This window comes from Plecotus auritus (assembly GCF_963455305.1).
Source record: "Plecotus auritus genome assembly, chromosome: 7".
In the NCBI taxonomy this organism is placed as follows: Eukaryota; Metazoa; Chordata; class Mammalia; order Chiroptera; family Vespertilionidae; genus Plecotus; species Plecotus auritus.
This window is the reverse complement of record NC_137774.1, coordinates 92171827-92190213: the sequence shown is the minus strand read 5'-3', so window position 1 is coordinate 92190213 and position 18387 is coordinate 92171827. Positions and strand designations below refer to the sequence as shown.

Below are 18387 nucleotides of genomic sequence, written 5' to 3'. Positions count from 1 at the left end.
AATGTTTTGGCTTTTTATTATAGAGTGTTAAAAAATAACCTTAAAAAATAAGTGCCTAAAGTAAGAAGGAAATCCACTCCCTCCCTGCCCCAACCATTGTTAACAGTTTGTGGTGAGTCCTTCCAGATATTTTCTTTTTTTTTTTTTTTAATTAACAGAGGCTGTAATTTATGTCTCAGGGCTACAGAGAAACTAGACTATCTAAGCCAGGAGACAGCCTTCATTCTAGGCCCAGCTCTACCATGGACTTGTCAATGACCTGTGCAAGTCATTTTACTTGCTCGCTGTTCTGTTACTCAGGTTATCCTTACTGGATAAATGAGGTTTTCTCCAATAAAGATGCAATGTGAAGGCACTTTAAAAAATAAAATAATGAGTGAAGAATATTGGGGGAAGAAAAAAATTTGGAACATATTTTTCTGTGTGTGTGGTTTATTTATTTATTTTTTTTAAAAAAAAAACAAAGTTGTCCAGGTTTTATTTACCCACAGGTACTCCCTCTTCTCCCTTCCTGCTGCTGAGCCCCCTTCCACACTCCCAGAGTCAGGGGAGGGCTTCTCTGGCCTCCTCAGCTGTAATCTCCTGGGAGTAAAGGTCAGTGAAGAGAGCAGGCAGCCAGTAGTGGGCCTCCCCTGGGGCCTGCAGGTCCAGCCAGGCCAGCCCTTTCTTCAGCAGGTGTTCCAGCACTTGCCGAGCTCGCGCTGTCTCCCATTTAAGACTGGCTTTGATATCACTGACAGTCACGTAGCCATTTTTCTCTGCCAGCTGCAGCACCACAGTGTGATCCATGTTGAGCTTAGCTGGAACAGATTGAATGAGGTAAGTGCCGCTGACAGGGATGATGCTGAAGCCAGTACCAAGTGCCTTTAGTTTCTTGATGGCCCTGATCAGGTCGTCTTGGTTGACATCCTGAGCGAATTTGCCCCTTCCTTTTAACACCTGTTGATGTAGTTCCTCCAGAGTTATCAGACCTCCATTCCGGTGCTTCAGGGCCAGGCACACTTCAATAATCTGGACGCCCAGTTCATAATAGAAGTCTCCCACACCTAACATCTCAGACCAAAATCCTTTTCCAGAGGCCAGAGGATCCACCTCAATGGTGGCACACATATCCTGGAACTGAACCCGAAACTCAGGATTCTTCCGGATTTCTTGCTTGTGTTTGCTGGAAAATTCTTCCAGGTTGGTCTTGAACATGTCCAATTGCTTCGACATCTGGGCCAGCTGGTCCTCAGCCAGGACAGTCCCTCGCTCCTTGTACTTGGCCTCGGCAAGCTTCTTCTTGGCGATGGCGCCGGCTCCCACCCCGCGGCGGTGCATCCCACCGTGGGCCCACGGGCCACCCCGCTACCAGGACCCTGGGTGTCAGATATTTTCTTTTGAATATATTTTTATTGATTTCAGAGAGGAAGGAAGAGGGAGAGAGAGATAGAAACATCCATGATGAGAGAGAATCATGGATCGGCTGCCCCCTGCAAGTCTCCCACCGGGATTGAGCCTACAACCCAGGCATGTGCCCTTGACCAGAATCAAACCTAGGACCTTTCAGTTCACAGGCTGACGCTCTATCCACTGAGCCAAACTGGCCAGGGCCAGGCATTTTCTTCTAGGCATATATAAGCATTTCAAATACACTAACTAAATGCAATGTGGATTGGATCCTGGAACAGAAAAAACACACGAGTGGAAAAACAGGTAGTAATTAATATTAACCAAATAAAGTCTGGAGTTTGGCTAACATTAATGTACCAATGTCAATTTATCAGTTTTCACAAATGTATCATGGTTATGTAAAATGGTTGTTAACATTAGGGGAAACTAGATAAAGAATACATAGGAACTCTGTGTAGCTTTTTGGCAACTTTTCTATACACCTAAAATTATTCCAAAAGAAAAACTTTATTTTAAATACATATTTTAAAGTGGGAAACATATTCTGCACTATTACACAAATTGATTTTTCACATAACAAGATGTGGGGACATCTTCCATGCTGAAAAACACTATTTTTTTTATGGCAATAGAACATCATTATATAGATGCACCACCATTTATTCAAGCAATATCCTCTTGCTGAACATTTAGATGGTTGCAATGTTTCTACTGCTACAAACTTGAACTTCCTTGTATATCTATCTTTCCATGTTTGCATGGATATTTCTGTAAGATCAATTCTTAGAAGTAGATTTGTGGATCAAAAGTATGTATATTTAAATTTGTATATTAAGTATGTATATTAAAACCATTTTTATTCCTACCAACCTTATGTGAACCTGCCTGTCTCTCCCCTTCCCCTTGAACACACCTGGCCTTTATACTCCTTATCCCTAATGTCCATACTAATGCAGCAAGTGGGGGGAGTATTCTTCATATTATATTCCCTACCCAGCCGGTTATTGTGGGGCATATTCTCTGCCAGCTCTGGGTATGGCCATGTTGTACATGCTGATATCTAGGTCAAAGGCACTTGTGTAACTTTCTCAGGGGTCAAGCTGCACAGACTATGTTTCTTGAACTGGAAGCAAAAGGCTATTTGAACACTTTCCAAGACTCTGTGCAAGTGCTTGACTGACAGGTGTTTAGACCCCCTGCTCACCTGCTAGTCAGGGGTGTGGTGCTGAAGTTTCAGGACCATCGCATTTTTTTTAACAGAACTGTGAGGATGGAGAATGATGGGGACTGCTAATTTGGAGAGGGTGGTCAGGAAAGGCTATTCTGAGGGAGTGACATTTGAATGAGGTGAGAGAGTGAGTTGTGCAAATATCTGGGGAAAGATGGCTCCAGGCCAAGGGAATTGCAAGTACCAAGAACCTGAGGTAAGAGCAGGCTTGTATGTCCAAGGAATATCAAGGAGGCCAGGGTGGCTGAAGGAGAATGAATGAGAGGGAGTGGAGGGAGATGAACTCACAGAGGCAGCAAGGGACCAATTCGTGAAGGACCTTGTGGGCCTTTCGATCTCATTCTAATGAGAAACCACTCAAGGATGAGAGCAGGAGAGTAACAGGATGTGATTTACCTTTCAAAAGGACACCTGGGCACTATGCAGAGAATGTATTTCAAGGGGCAAGCATGGATGCAAGGCGACTAATTAGGCCACTTAGAAGTCCAGGCGCAATGTGGCAGTGCCATGCATTACAGCAGGGTTTCTCAACCTCAGCACTACTGATGTTTTAGGCCAGATGACTCTTCGTTGTGGAGGCCTGTCCTGTGCATTGCAGCATTTACCCAGTTGTGACAACAAATTATCTACCCTCCCCACTTGTGACAACTAAAAATGTTTCTAGAAGTTGTCAAATGTCCCTAGGGGGGGCAAAATCACACCAGTTGAGAAATATGCTACTGCATTAAAATGGCATTGAGAAGGCAAGAAGAGATTGGCTCTAGTATACATGATGTCCCCACAAAATATCTGCACACAATGTCTATAGATTCTATTACATTTTGAAATCACTGCCTTTATAATTATTCCAAGTGTGTATACATTTTGGGGGGACACCCTATATTTTGAAGGTAGGGCTGAAAAGATTTGCTGATGGATATAAGAAAAAAAGGATACAAAATGACATTATACAATGAAATACTATTCAGCTTTTTAAAGGAAGGATATTCTGACACATGCTACAATATGGATAAACCTTGAGGATATTAGGCTAAATGAAATAAGCCAGTCACAAATGACAAATACTGTACGATTCCACTTACATGAGGTACCTAGAATAGTCAAATTCATAGAGACAGAAAGTAGAGTATGGCCGAAACCGGTTTGGCTCAGTGGATAGAGCGTCAGCCTGTGGACTGAGGGGGTCCCGGGTTCGATTCCGGTCAAGGGCATGTACCTTGGTTGCGGGCACTTCCCCAGTGGGAGGTGTGCAGGAGGCAGCTGATCCATGTTTCTCTCTCATCGATGTTTCTAGCTCTCTATCCCTCTCCCTTCCTCTCTGTGAAATATCAATAAAATATATTTTTAAAAATAATAAAAATAATAATAATAAAATAAAATTTATTTAAAAAAAAAAGAAAGTAGAGTATGATTGGAGGAGGAATGGGTACCGAGTTTTGGTTTTGCAAGATGAAACTATTCTGGAGATTAGTTGCACTACAATCTATATATATAAAAGCCTAATATGCTAAGAGTCCGACCGAGCAGTTGACCGACCAGTCACTATGACGTGCACTGACCACCAGGGGGCAGATGCTCCAACCAGTAGGTTAGCTTGCTGCTGGGGTCTGGCCGATTGGGATTGGGCGAGACAGGGCCGGACACGCCCTGGAACCCTCCTGCAGTCCCTCCCGCAGTTCCTCCCAGCCACTGGCCCCAGTTGGCTCCCATTGGGACTGGGCGAGATGGCCCTGATCGACCCCAACCGCCAGCCAGGCGGAGGGACCCCACCCTGCAGAATTTCGTGCACCAGGCCTCTAGTACTGAACTGTACACTTAAAATTATTAAGATGGTAAGTTTTTCAACAAATCAACAAATGACAAGTGCTGGCGAGAATGTGGAGAAAAAGGAACCCTCATACACTGCTTGTGGGAATGCAGACTGGTGCAGCCACTGTGGAAACCAGTATGGAGTTTCCTCGAAAAATTAAAAATGGAACTTCCATTTGACCCAGTAATCCCACTTTTAGGAATATATCCCAAGAAATCAGAAACACCCATCAGAAAGGATATATGCACCCCTATGTCCATAGCAGCACAATTTATAATAGCTAAGATTTGGAAACAGCTTAAGTGCCCATCAGCAGATGAGTGGATTAAAAAACTTTGGTACCTCTACACAATGGAATACTATGCTGCTGTAAAAACAAAAAGAACTCTTACCGTTTGCAACAGCATGGGTGGACCTAGAGAGCATTATGCTAAACAAAATAAACCAGTCGGAAAAAGATAAATATCACATGATTTCACTCATTTGTGGAATATAATGAACAACATAAACTGATGAACAAAAATAGATCCAGAGACACAGAAACATTGAACAGAACATCAAACCTTAGAAGGAAGGCAGGAAGGGTGGGAAGGTGGGGTAAGAGATCAACCAAAGGACTTGTATCCATGCATATGAGCATGACCAATAAAAGCATGTGCTGGGGGAAGGGAGGCAGCTGATCAATGATACTATCTCATCATTTACATTTCTATCTTTCTCTCCCTCTCCTTTCCTCTCTGAAATCAATATATATATATATATATATATATATATATATATATATATATATATTTAAAACATACAAAAAACTTCCTGGATCCATGCAAACCATGCCAAAACCATGCCAAACCATAGACCCAAATCATGACCATTCTCAAGACAACTGGGAGGCCTTACACTAAGGTTTTCCAGGGCAATTTCACAGACCCCAGAAGATGACAGCACCACAAAGTAGACAGTTTTCCCAAGATTATAGATCAAGAAACTTTGCTTCTGGAGAAACCAAGACGGCGGCATAGGTAAACACCTAAACTGCTGCCTCACACAACAATTTCAAAACTACAACTAAAAGACAAAACAGACATCATCCAGAACCACAGGAAAGCTGGCTGAGTGGAAATTCTACAACTAGAAGGAAAGAGAAAAGCACACTGAGACTCAGAGGAGCTGCAGGAGGCAGAGGTACTGAGACACGCTCATGGAGAGGACTGGCAGCTGAGTGCGTGGCTGCCTTTCTCAAGCAAGAGGGAGACAAAAGCTCCTGACTGTGCTGAACTCCAGTTCTGGGCGAAACTCTGGGGACCCAGACTCATTCGGGGAGAAACTGGACTGTCTGGCAGCCGGCGGAACTCGAGGGCAGCTTTCTCTCAGAGGTGCTTGCAGCGATTACCATGGGACACTGAGACACAGGGGCCTATTAGGGCAGGGCTGATGTGAAACCAATGCTGTCTGCTCTGCCCTGAGACTCTGCCCCATCCAAGCTGAGCACAGAGGCTTTTGCAAGTCCTGTCTCATAAGGGTGTCTCCAGCACAGAAGTTCTCCCAGCATAGACACAGCTGATCCTCACAGCCAATTGGCCTGGAGGTCAAGTCCTCCCAGTGATACCAACAACAATCAACGCTTAACTATAATAAGACTGTGCACACAGCCCACAAAGGGGTGCACCAAGAGTGTCCACCTCAGGTAACTGGGAAGGCTGAGCCACTGCGCCCTATAGGACACCTAGCACACAAAGCCACTCTATCAACTCAGGGAAGCAGACAAAATGTGGAGACAAAGAAACAGATCACAAATGAAAGAAATGGAGGAAAACAAACGACTGGATATAGAGTTCAAAACCACGGTTATAAGGTTTTTCAAGAATTTTCTAGAAAAGGCCGATAAATTTAGCGAGACCCTCGAGGATATGAAAAAGGACCAACTAGAAATTAAGCATACACTGACTGAAATAAAAAATATTACACAGAGATCTAACAGCAGACTAGAGGACAGCAAGAATCAAGTCAAAGATTTGAAATACAAAGAAGCAAAAAACACTCAACCGGAAAAGCAAAAAGAAAAAAGAATCCAAAAATATGAAGATAGTGTAAGGAGCCTCTGGGACAACTTCAAGCATACCAACATCAGAATTATGGGGGTGCCAGAAGAAGAGAGAGAGCAAGATACTGAAAACCTATTGGAAGAAATAATGACTGAAAACTTCCCCCACCTGGTGAAAGAAATAGACTTACAAGTCTAGGAAGTGCACAGAACCCCAAACAAAAGAAATCCAAAGAGGACCACACCAAGACACATCATAATTAAAATGCCAAGAGCAAAAGACAAAGAGAGAATATTAAAAGCAGCAAGAGAAAAACAGTTCGTTACCTACAAGGGAGCACCCATACGACTGTCAGCGGATTTCTCAACAGAAACTATGCAGGCCAGACAGGAGTGGCAAGAAATATTCAAAGTGATGAATAGCAAGAACCTACAACCAAGATTACTCTACCCAGCAAAGTTATCATTCAGAATTGAAGGGCAGATAAAGAGCTTCACAGATAAGAAAAAGCTAAAGGAGTTCATCACCACCAAACCAGTATTATATGAAATGCTGAAAGGTATTCTTTAAGAAGAGGAAGAAGAAGAAAAAAATAAAGATAAAATTATGAACAACAAATACATATCTATCAACAAGTGAATCTAAAAATCAAGTGAATAAAAAAAATCTGATGAACAGAATAAACTGATGAATATAATAGAATCAGGGGCATAGAAAGGGAGTGGACTAAAAAAAAAAAAAAAAAGAAAGGGAGTGGACTGACAATTCTTCAGGGGAAAGGGGTGTGGGGGGTGCGGGAAGAGACTGGACAAAAATCGTACACCTATGGATGAGGACAGTGGCGGGGAGGTAAGGGCAGAGGGTGAGGTGGGAACCGGGTGGAGGGGAGCTATGCGAGAAAAAAGAGGAACAATTGTAATAATCTGAACAATAAAGATTTATTAAATTAAAAAAAATGAATAAATAAAAATTTTTAAAAAGAAACTTTGCTTCCACTTATTCTCACTCCCTCTTGACACCCCCCCCATTATGTATATATGCACTAAAAGTTCTGCATTTTTATTAATAATTTTCTACACTTATTAATCAGAAAAAAAGAATTACACTAGGAGGGCTTTCTGACCTCCGAATGGAACCTAAACTGACCTAAATTCAATCATCCAAGCATTTGAGTGTCTCTGTCCTCCCAGGAAGCAGAATAGTGGAAGAGGCACTCCATCTGGGAAAGACATTCCAGAATGTGGAGGCCCAGTGAAAGCCACTCACACTGTACACCAGATTTTCCTTCACTCCTGCCCAGCCACCGTGCTTCCAAAGGATCTCTGAGAAGATAAATCAGTGACTTGACCCCTGGGTGCTAGTTTCTCATACCAGGGAAAAACCTCTTGTCCAAATCCATTTTTTACACCTCAAGATGATGATTTAGAGAAGTACAAAAATTTTTGCTTTTATTTCTAACTATTAGTCTGTTTTGTTCAGTTGAGACTTAAGAAACACACACATTTTATTTTGAAATATAGATTCACAGGAAGTTGCGAAGAAATGTATAGGAAAGTCCCTTCACCTGGAGTCTCACAGTGGTTAGTTACATCTTTCATAATTATAATACAACTAGAGGCCCAGTGCATGAAATTCGTGCACTGGGGGCGGGGGGTGTCCCTCAGCCCAGCCTGCATCCTCTCCAATCTGGGACCCCTCGGGGGATGTCCGACTGCCAGTGGGATCGTGCCTAAACTGGCAGTCGGGCATCCCTCTCACAATCCGGGACTGCTGGCTCCCAACCGCTCGCCTGCCTGCCAGCCTGATCACCCCCTAACCACTCCCCTGCCAGCCTGATCAACACCCAACTATTCCCCTGCTGGCCCAATTGCCCCCAACTCTCCTCCCCTGCAGGCCTGGTCCCCCCCAACTGCCCTTCCCTGCTGTCCTGGTCACCCCTAACAGCCCTCCCCTTCTGGCCTGATCGCCCACAACTACCCTCCCTTGTCGGCCATCTTGTGGCAGCCATCTTGTGCCAGGGCATGAGGGTCAATTTGCATATTCCCTCTTTATTAGATAGGATGTCAAAACCAGCAATGTAATGTTTACTGGTATATAATGTATGTGTGTAGTTTTGTAATGTTATCATATGTATAGCAATCAAGATAAAGTACTATTCTATCATTACAAAGATCTCTCTTTTTCATTTACTGGTATATATATCTACTAGAGGCCTGATGCACAAAGATTCATGCAAGAATAGGCCTTCCTTCCCCTGGCTGCTGGCACCATCTTCACTCTGGCCCGGAGCTGCCTTTCTGCTTTCACTCTGGCCAGAGCTGCCTTCCGCCTCTTGCCTTGTCACATCAATTTGTATATTCCCTCCTTATTGGCTGTGGGTGCCTCCATCTTTGTCGTGGAGTGATGGTCAATTTGCATATTCCGTCTTTATTAGATAGGATATTTTTGTTGATTTCAGAGAAGAAGGGAGAGGGAGAGAGAGATAGAAATGTCAATGATGAGACAGAATCATTGATCGGCTGCCTCCTGCACACCCCTGCTGGGGATCCAGCTTGCAACCAGGGCATGTGCCCTGACTGGGAATCAAACCCTGACCTCCTGGTTCATAGGTCAACACTCAACCACTGAGCCACGCCGGTTGGATACAAAGATCTCTCTTGAGCTATCCATTAACAGTTACACCTTCTCCTCCCCAATCCCTAAACCCTGGACATCACTAATCTGTTTCCATCTCTATAACTTTGTCATTTTGAGAATGTTGTATAATTAGAATCATATAGTGTGTAACCATTTGAGATTAGCTTTTTTCACACAGCATAATGCCTTTGAGATCCATCCAAATTGTTGCATGTATCAATAGTTTGTTCCTTTTTATAGTTGAGAATCAGTCCATGGACTGGCTGTATCATGATTTGTTTAACCATTTGCCTATTGTAGGATATTTTGATTATTTTCAGTTTTTTACTATTACAAATAAAGTTGCTATGACCATTTTTATAAGGTTTTTGTGTGAACATAAGTTTTCCTTTCTCTGGAATAAATGCTTAGGAGTACATTTGCTGGGCTGTATGATAAGTATATGTTTAGTTCTTTTTTAAACTGCCAAACTGTTTTCCAGAGTGTCTGAATCATTTTTTTACATTTCCACAAGCAATGTATCCAATTTCTCCACATCCTTGTTAGTATTTTATATTGTCACCATTTTCATTTTAGCCATTCTGATAGGTGTGTGGTGATAACTCATTGTGGCCTTAAATTGCATCTTCCTAGTGGCTAGAGTGCTATTGACTACCTTTTCTTGTGTTCATTTGCCAATTGAATGTACCCTTTGGTGAAATGTCTCTTTATGGCTTATCCATTGTCTAACTAGCATGTTTGGTTCTTTAATGTTGAATTTTGAGAGTTCTTTACATATTCTAGATAGGAATATATAAATTCTCTTTATCTGAAATGTCCAGAATAAGCAAATACATAAAGACAGGAAGTAAATTAGTGGTTTTGCCAAAGGCCTGAGGGAATGGAGGGATTGACTTCTAATAGGTATACGGTTTCTTTTTGGGGTGATGAAAATGTTCTAGAATTAGGTAACAGTGATGGTTGTACAACTCTGAGAATATACTCAAAACCAAAGAGTCATACACCATGAGCTTGTTCGAGGTCTGCTAAAGAGTGAGTATGGACAGAGAAGAAGGCCCGGGATTGAGCCTAGGGCTCCCCTCCACTTGCCTGTCACTCTTTACTATGGGAAGTAACTGGATATAGCCAACAAGGCATGAGGGGATATCTGTTGGGGGTTTTCTGGGAAAGTCTTCTTAGCTTTTAAAACAGGACACAGATAGAGATGTTTTCCCTTTTCTGGCTCTGAACATTGTCCTATTCATGAGATACTCTGAACTGAGACCACCATCTTGAGCCATGAGGAAAGCCACCAAGAAGAGCAGCAAAGCTCTAACCGGTTTGGCTCAGTGGATAGAGCGTCGGCCTGCAGACTGAAGGGTCCCAGGTTCGATTCCGGTCAAGGGCATGTACCTTGGTTGCGGGCACATCCCCAGTAAGGGGTGTGCAGGAGGCAGCTGATCAATGTTTCTCTCTCATTGATGTTTCTATCCCTCTCCCTTCCTCTCTGTAAAAAATCAATGAAATATATTTTTAAAAAGAAGAAGAAGAACAGCCAACTTGCTGATGTTGGCAGAGTAGGCCAATAGGAAGGACCCGGGCCCCTGATGATGTCACTCCACTGAATTAACCAGTCCTGAAATGGGCTCACTCTGACTTCTTGTTAAGTGAGATAAACCCCCTTTTTGAGCAACTTTGATTTGTGTTTTCTGTTACTTGTAGCCAAAAGCACTGTCACTAATAGAGTATCAAATGCTGCTGAGATATCGAGTTGTGGCCTTGAGACGAAGTTCTAGCCATGAGGTACAAGCAGACGGGTGTGGTCATTCCCTCTAAGGAAAAAGCTTGAGCATGCCCTCTGGTTCTCTTTTCTTTCCCTTTTCAATTTTCTTTCATGGACTGAATATGTCCTCTAAAATTTATGTTGAATCCCTAACCCCAAATGTGACCTTGTATGGAAATAGGGCCTTTAAGGGGTATTTAAGATTCAGTGAGGTCATAAGGATGGGGCAATGATCCCATAGAATTAGTGCCCTTATAAGAAGAGACACCAAAGAGTGCTTTCCCCTCCCGTGTGAGGACTCATTGAGAAGGTGTCTAACTGCAAGCTAGGAAGAGTCTTCACCAGGAACCAAATCCTGCCAGAACCTTGATCTTGGACTTTACAGCCTCCAGAACTGTGAGAAAATAAATTTCTGTTGTTTCCGCTACATAGTCTATGATATTTTGATGGGCAGCCCGATCTGACTGATAGATTGGCTAAAATAAAGCTTGATGGCAGAGACCAAAGCAGCCCTCTTGGAGCATGAGAAGGAAGCCCTGTATTAAGAATGGCAGAATGTCCCCAGCCAATGGCTCAGTTGGTTAGAGCATCTTCCTGTACACCAAAAATGTTGCAGGTTTGATTCCTGGTCGGGGCACATACCTAGGTTGAGGGTTCAATCCCTAATTGGGGCACGTACAGGAGGCAACTGATGTTTCTCTCTCACATTGATGTTTCTCTCTCTCTCTCTCTCTCTCTCTCTCTCTCTCTCTCTCTCTCTCTCTCTCTCTCTCTCATCAATAAACATATCCTTGGTGAGGCTTTCCAAAAAAGAAAAGAATGGCAGAGCAATAAAAGACAAGGAATTTGGATCCTTAACAATCATGAGCTCTAGATCGCCAGTTCTAGATCTCCTACCAGGACTTGTAAGTGAAAGAGAAAAATAAATTTGGATATTGTTCAAGCCTGTTATTTTCTGGTAGATAATAACTACTTTTCAGCAAATACTGGTATTCATTCCCTCTTCTCTTTCCCTTTATGAGAGGGATATATTTCCCCAGTCCCACTAATAGATCACAGGCTTGGCCATGTAACTTGCTTTAGACAACAAAATCTGAGCATATGGGATATGTATCACGCCAAAGTAGACTTTAGATATGCTTGTGTGGTCTGGTTTGGTTTCTGGGTTCCTGCCTCCTCTACAGGAAGAACATGCCCTAGGAAACTGCTGTTCCTTTCCTGGATCCTGGAATGAGAGGCTAATAAAACAGACCTGAACCCAACCCACAGCCTGAAATAGAACCATCACAGCCAACATGCAGAACCATGGGAGGAAAGTAATTTTTGCTTTAAACCAGCGATTTTCAACCTTTTTCATTGGATGGTACCCATAAACTAATACTAAAATTCTTCAGCACACCAAAAAAATATATTTTTTGCCGATCTGACAAAAATAAAAGATATCATTTTGATTCATTCATACCAAACAGCTATTGTTGTGTTGTCTGTTGTCATTTTTAAAATTTTACAATCTCAAGGAAAAGCGGCCCAAGCCCCTGACTAAGTAATCAGGAACTGCATGTTTTAAAAATTCTTGCAGCACACCGGTTGGAAATCGCTGCTTTAAGCTATTGCATTTTAGGGGTTGTTTGTTTTGCATGTTATCACAGCAAAAACTGAAGAATACAGGTTCTCTCTGTTATCATATCAGAGCTCATATTCTAACTAAAACAAGAGATGAAAATAGACCCTTGAATCTCATGGCACGAACAGACCTTGGTATGGTGACCTTAGGAAGAGTTGCTTCAGTGGAGAGGTGAGGCCAGAAGGCAGACTGGTGCAAGCTGAGTGGTGAGTGAGAGGTAAGGAAATGGAGATGTGTGTGCAGACAGCTCTTTAGAGAAGTGTGGCCGTGATGGGAAGGAGAGGGGTGGGCACTAGCTGGAGGAGGGGGTGTGGAGTCCAGTGGCAGCCTTGCAGAAGTGCTGTTCAGACCTACCCTGGAGAGAGGACTTGCTGATGAGATGTGAGGAATTCAGTCAGCTGACAGCCTCCAGTCTAGCACCTTCCGGATGTACTGCCTCATTTGAGCCAAGACCACACTCTTCCTGGGCATTTCCCAGTCAGTGACAGAGCATTGCAGGGATACCAGCACCTGGCTATTTCTACCCTGAAGACCCAACCAACACAGGTTGAAAGGATTTTCTGTTGTTTGCTTCCCCTCCCCCCTTTTTTTTTTATTTCAGAGAGAAAGGGAGAGGGAGGGAGAGATAGAAACATCAATGATGAGGGAGAATCATTGATTGACTGCCTCCTGCACACCCCACACTGGGGATTGAGCCCGCAACCTGCCATGTGCCCTGACCAGGAATCGAACTGTGACCTCCTGGTTCATAGATTGATGCTCAACCGCTGAGCCACACCAGCCAGGCTGTTGTTTGCTTTTAATGATAGAGAGCAGAGTGTGCTTAGAAACTCAAAGTGAAGAGTCCAGTTGGGAAAGAGCAGATGACTAGGGAAGAGAAAAGACACCCAGATGGAGAGAGGGAGGTCCCTGTGAAGGCAGAAGGAGATGAGGTCTGGACTGAGGGGGAGTGGTTCCTCAGGCCAGGGAGGAAGGAAAAGGCAGGAGGAAAGGAGGAATGAGAGCAGGGTGATGGCAGACCTCCCATCAGAGAGTTTTCTTTTTCTGAAAAGTGGGAAGCAAGGTGAGATCTGAGAGTCAGGAAACTAAGTCCTTCTAGGTGCATGGGCTGCGTCTCCATTTTTCACTCTTGGCCTTGGTCTTCCCACCTGCAACATAAACAGCTTTGGCTAAACCCCGGCCCCCAAACATGTCTGAGCCTCAGGGGCTTTTGAGAAACACACTTTTAGGGGGAACCCATCCCTGAACTGCTTGATCAGAATCTCTGGGGCAGAAGTAGTGGGGGCAATAATCTATATACAGGGTGTCCCCCCAAAATGTATAAACACTTTAACAGCTGATAGCTCAATATTGAAAATAAAATGTATTTTAATAAACACTGACTTTATAATTATTCAAAGTATGTATATACATTTTTGGGACACCCTATATATTTTTAAAACTGCCCTTGGGCCCTAGCTGGTTTGGCTCAGTGGAGAGAGCCACGGCCTGCGGACCTAAGGGTCCCAGGTTTGAATCTGGTCAAGGGCATGTACCTCAGTTGCAGGCTCCTTCCCTCCCCAGGCCCTGGTCAAGGCATGTGCAGGAGGCAATCAATCAATGTATTTCTCTCACACCGATGTTTCTGTCTTTCCCTCTCTCTTCCACTCTCCCTAAAAATCAATAGAAAAATATCCTCCAGTGAGGATTAACAATAAATAAATAAATAAATAAATAAATAAATAAATAATAAAGTGTTCTTTATTAAAAAAAAATATTTCGAGGGAGAAACCAAGATGGCGGCATAGGTAAACACCTAAACTGCTGCCTCGCACAACAATTTCAAAACTACAACTAAAAGACAGAACGGACACCATCCAGAACCACAGGAAAGCTGGCTGAGTGAAAATTCTACAACTAGAAGGAAAGAGAAAAGCTCACAGAGAATTGGAGGTACGGCAAAGGGGCTTTGTGCATGCAGAGAGGAAGGGCGGCTGAGAGCCTGGCTGACTTTCTCTGGCGGAAGGGGGAAGGAAGCCTCCGACCGCACTGAACCCCAGTTCTGACTGCACTGAACCCCATTACCAGGAGAACCCCTGGGGACCCACGCTCTTACGGGGGGAGTCTGGACTCTCGGGCGGAGACTCGAGCTGGGAAAGGCAGAAGTCTGAAGGCGCGCGCGGGCCAGTGCACACAAAGGCTGCGGAGGTTGCCACAGGCTTTCCCTAGTGGAAGGGAGTCAGAGGATCCTGACTGCACTGATCCCCAGTTCTGACTGCAGTGAACCCCAGTTCCAGGCGAGCCCCTGGGGACCCATGCTCTTGTGGGGGGAGTCTGGACTCTCGGGCGGAGACTCGGGAGCCGGGGAAGGCGGAGGACTGAAAGTGCGCGCGTGCCAGTGCGCACAAAGGCTGCGGAGGTTGCCACAGGCTTTCCCTAGTGGAAGGGAGTCAGAGGCTCCTGACGGCACTGAGCCCCAGTTCTGACTGCACTGAACCCCAGTTCCAGGCGAGCCCCTGGGGACCCACGCTCTTGTGGGGGGGTCTGGACTCTCAGGCGGAGACTCGAGCTGGGGAAGGTGGAGGACTGAAAGCGCACATGCGCGCAAGGGCAAGGCTGACAGGAAGCCAAGACTGAGACTCCACCCCATCCAAGCTGAGCACAGAGGCTATTGCAATTTGGCAAGTCTAATCCTATAAGGCTGTCTCCAGCACCGAACTTCTCCCAGCATAGACACAGCTGATCCTTACAGCCAACTGGCCCGGAGGTCAATTCTTCCCAGGGATACCAACAACAATAAAGACTTAATTACAACAAGGCTGCACACACAGTCCACAAAGGGGTGCACCAAGAGTGTCCACCTCAGGTTAACTGGGGAGGCAGACCCACTGGGCCATATTGGAAACCTAGCACAAATATCTACCTTACCAACTCAGGGAAGCAGTGAAAATGCGGCGTCAAAGAATCAGATCACAAACGAAAGAAATGGAGGAAAACAAACAACTGGATATAGAATTCAAAACCACGGTTATAAGACTTTTTAAGAATATCCTAGAAAAGGCCGATAAATATAACGAGACCCTCGAAGATATGAAAAAGGACCAACTAGAAATTAAACATACACTGACTGAAATAAAAAATATTATACAGAGACCCAAAAACAGAATAGAGGAACACAAGAATCAAGTCAAAGAATTGAAATACAAAGAAGCAAAAAACACTCAACCGAAAAAGCAAAAAGCAAAAAAAAAAATCCAAAAAGTTGAAGATAATGTAAGAAGACTCTGGGACAACTTCAAGCGTACCAACATCAGAATTATGGGGGTGCCAGAAGAAGAGAGAGAGCAAGATACTGAAAACCTATTTGAAGAAATAATGACCGAAAACTTCCCCACCTGATGAAAGAAATAGACTTACAAGTCCAGGAAGCACACAGAACCCCAAACAAAAGGAATCCAAAGAGGACCACACCAAGACACATCATAATTAAAATGCCAAGAGCAAAAGACAAAGAGAGAATATTAAAAGCAGCAAGAGAAAAACAGTTAATTACCTACAAGGGAGCACCCATACGACTGTCAGCTGACTTCTCAACAGAAACTATGCAGGCCAGACGGGAGTGGCAAGAAATTTTCAATGTGATGAATAGCAAGAACCTACAACCAAGATTACTCTACCCAGCAAAGCTATCATTCAGAATTGAAGGGCAGATAAAGAGCTTCACAGATAAGAAAAAGCTGAAGGAGTTCATCACCACCAAACCAGTATTATATGAAATGCTGAAAGGTATTCTTAAAGAAGAGGAAGAAAAAAAAAGTAAAGAGAAAAATTATGAACAACAAATACATATCTATCAACAAGCGAACCTAAAAATCAAGTGAATTAAAAACCTGAGGAACAGAATAATCTGGTGAATATAATAGAATCAGGGGCATAGAAAGGGAGTGGACTGATAATTCTCAGGGAGAAAGGGGTATGGGGGGTTCATGAAGTGACTGGACAAAAATCATACACCTATGGATGAGGACAGTGGGGGGGAGGTAAGGGCAGAAGGTGGGGTGGGAAATGGGTGGAGGGGAGCTATGGGGGGAAAAAGGAGAAATAATTGTAATAATCTGAATAAAGATTTATTTTTTAAAAAAAATATTTCTCTCTGTCCTTTTCTCTCTTTCACTCTCTCTAAAAATCAATGGAAAATATCCTTGGGTGAAGATTTAAAAAAATAAAATTAAAAATAAATTAAAATCACATGGGAAAAAAAGTGCCCTTGGACTTGATGGGATGCATAGTCAGTCAGGTTTGGGAACCACCCTGCAGGGCCTCCAACTCTGTGGTTCCAGGGAGAAGGTGCAGCATTTTACTGAAGGTATAAACTATAGAATAAGCCACATGCCACACCTCCTGTCACCTATAACTACGAAGGCCCAAAAGGTACCAAAACTCAAGAGGAACCACAGTAAAATAAAATCAGTAGCAAAATGAGAGACCCTACCTATGTGGGAAACTCACCATGCACACTCTGGCTCCTGTGGCCATGTTTCCAAGCCCCCAGGTGGGCTATGGGGCAGGTCTTGGTAAAAGGGACTCCCCAGGCAACAGGACTAAGGGGTTGGCCATCACAGGAGATCAGGGATGCTTGGCTGCCCTGCAAAGGGGTGGAGACCAATCCAGGCATTTTTGAAACCTGAGACCTGGAGTTGGGGGGAGGGGAAGGAGGGGCTGCCTGGCCCTGAGTGTCCAAGCCAGTCCCCCAACCCCCGCTTATAGCTCCTCCTCTGCCTGGATGCCCCTTCTCTAGGGCTGCTCCAGACTGTGCAGGACATCTCCACTCTCCCTTTGCCTCCCTCTGCCCCTAAGGTCGGGTGGAGACAGGCTGGGGCCACCAGCCAGCTCCATGGACAGAGACGTTGCCTCTGCTCACCTTCTAGCTTTGGAAAGAAAGGAAGAAAGATCTGTGTTGATTTGCATTTGGGGGATCCTACTCCCTCCTAAACTTCTGGGGGCAGAAAAAGTAATTTGACCTTGGATTGACTGTAGAAGAAGGGACAGAAAGAGCCCAGAGCATTCCCCAGGTATGAATTCTTCACTTTTGGTGGTGGTGGTGGTGAGGGGTGTGTGTGTGATAAGTTTTCCACAGGTCAGATGTGGAGTTGTTCTTGATGATCTCCCAGACCCCTTCTGACTGCTTCATTCCATGATTCTGCGGCACTAGACTTCATTCAATAAATATTTCCTGTGTACCCATCCTGGGCCAGATCCTACTATTGAATAAAACCTAGTCAGTCCCTGCCTTCAAGGATTCACAGTCTAGATGGGAAGACAGTAATATAATAATAGCTACCATACTTACAGTGGGTCAGACACTGAGCTACTCCTTTTATAAACTTATTTAACCCAGCAACAACTGTAATAGGTAATTGTATTACTAACCCCATTTTACAGATGAGGACACACAGAGTAGGCAGTAGTTGATGGAGCTGGTGGAGTTGTGTTATGCTGCCTGCCTGCCCTGCACTTAAAGAGACAGTTCAGGGCAAAAGGTGTACTCATGAAGGGTGGGGAGAGAGCAAGAGTGCTTTAGAGCAGCAGTCGCCAACCAGTGATCTGTGGACCACTGGTGGTCCGTGAGGTCCGAAAGGTTGGCGATCACTGCTTTAGAGAGCCAAGTTCAAAGAGGGCAGGGAATGGTTAACCTTCACTTTGACCAAGGTTCCCAGGGAGTGAGGCAGAAGCAGGCTTAGGGCCAAGTTTGGAGCTGGAGGTAGGCAGGCTCCAAGAGCCCACTGGGAGCTCTTGGGTCAGCTGGGACTTGAGGTCAGTGGAGATCAGGATCAAGGGCCCTTCTCCATCACCCCTAGACTGGGGTGGCAGGGGATACGGTGACTTGAGGTTTCCCAGCCAGGCTCCCTGGAA

At 44.3% G+C, this 18387-nt stretch overlaps 1 protein-coding gene across 1 annotated transcript; it reads right to left on the bottom strand.

Annotated features, from left to right (window-relative positions):
- Window positions 1-500: 500 nt before the first annotated feature.
- Window positions 501-1346, bottom strand: LOC308254138 (vacuolar-sorting protein SNF8-like). Its single transcript, XM_080680070.1, has one exon. The coding sequence runs from the start codon at window positions 1318-1320 to the stop codon at window positions 544-546; it is 777 nt and encodes a 258-aa protein (XP_080536196.1). The 5' UTR covers window positions 1321-1346; the 3' UTR covers window positions 501-543.
- Window positions 1347-18387: the final 17041 nt, after the last annotated feature.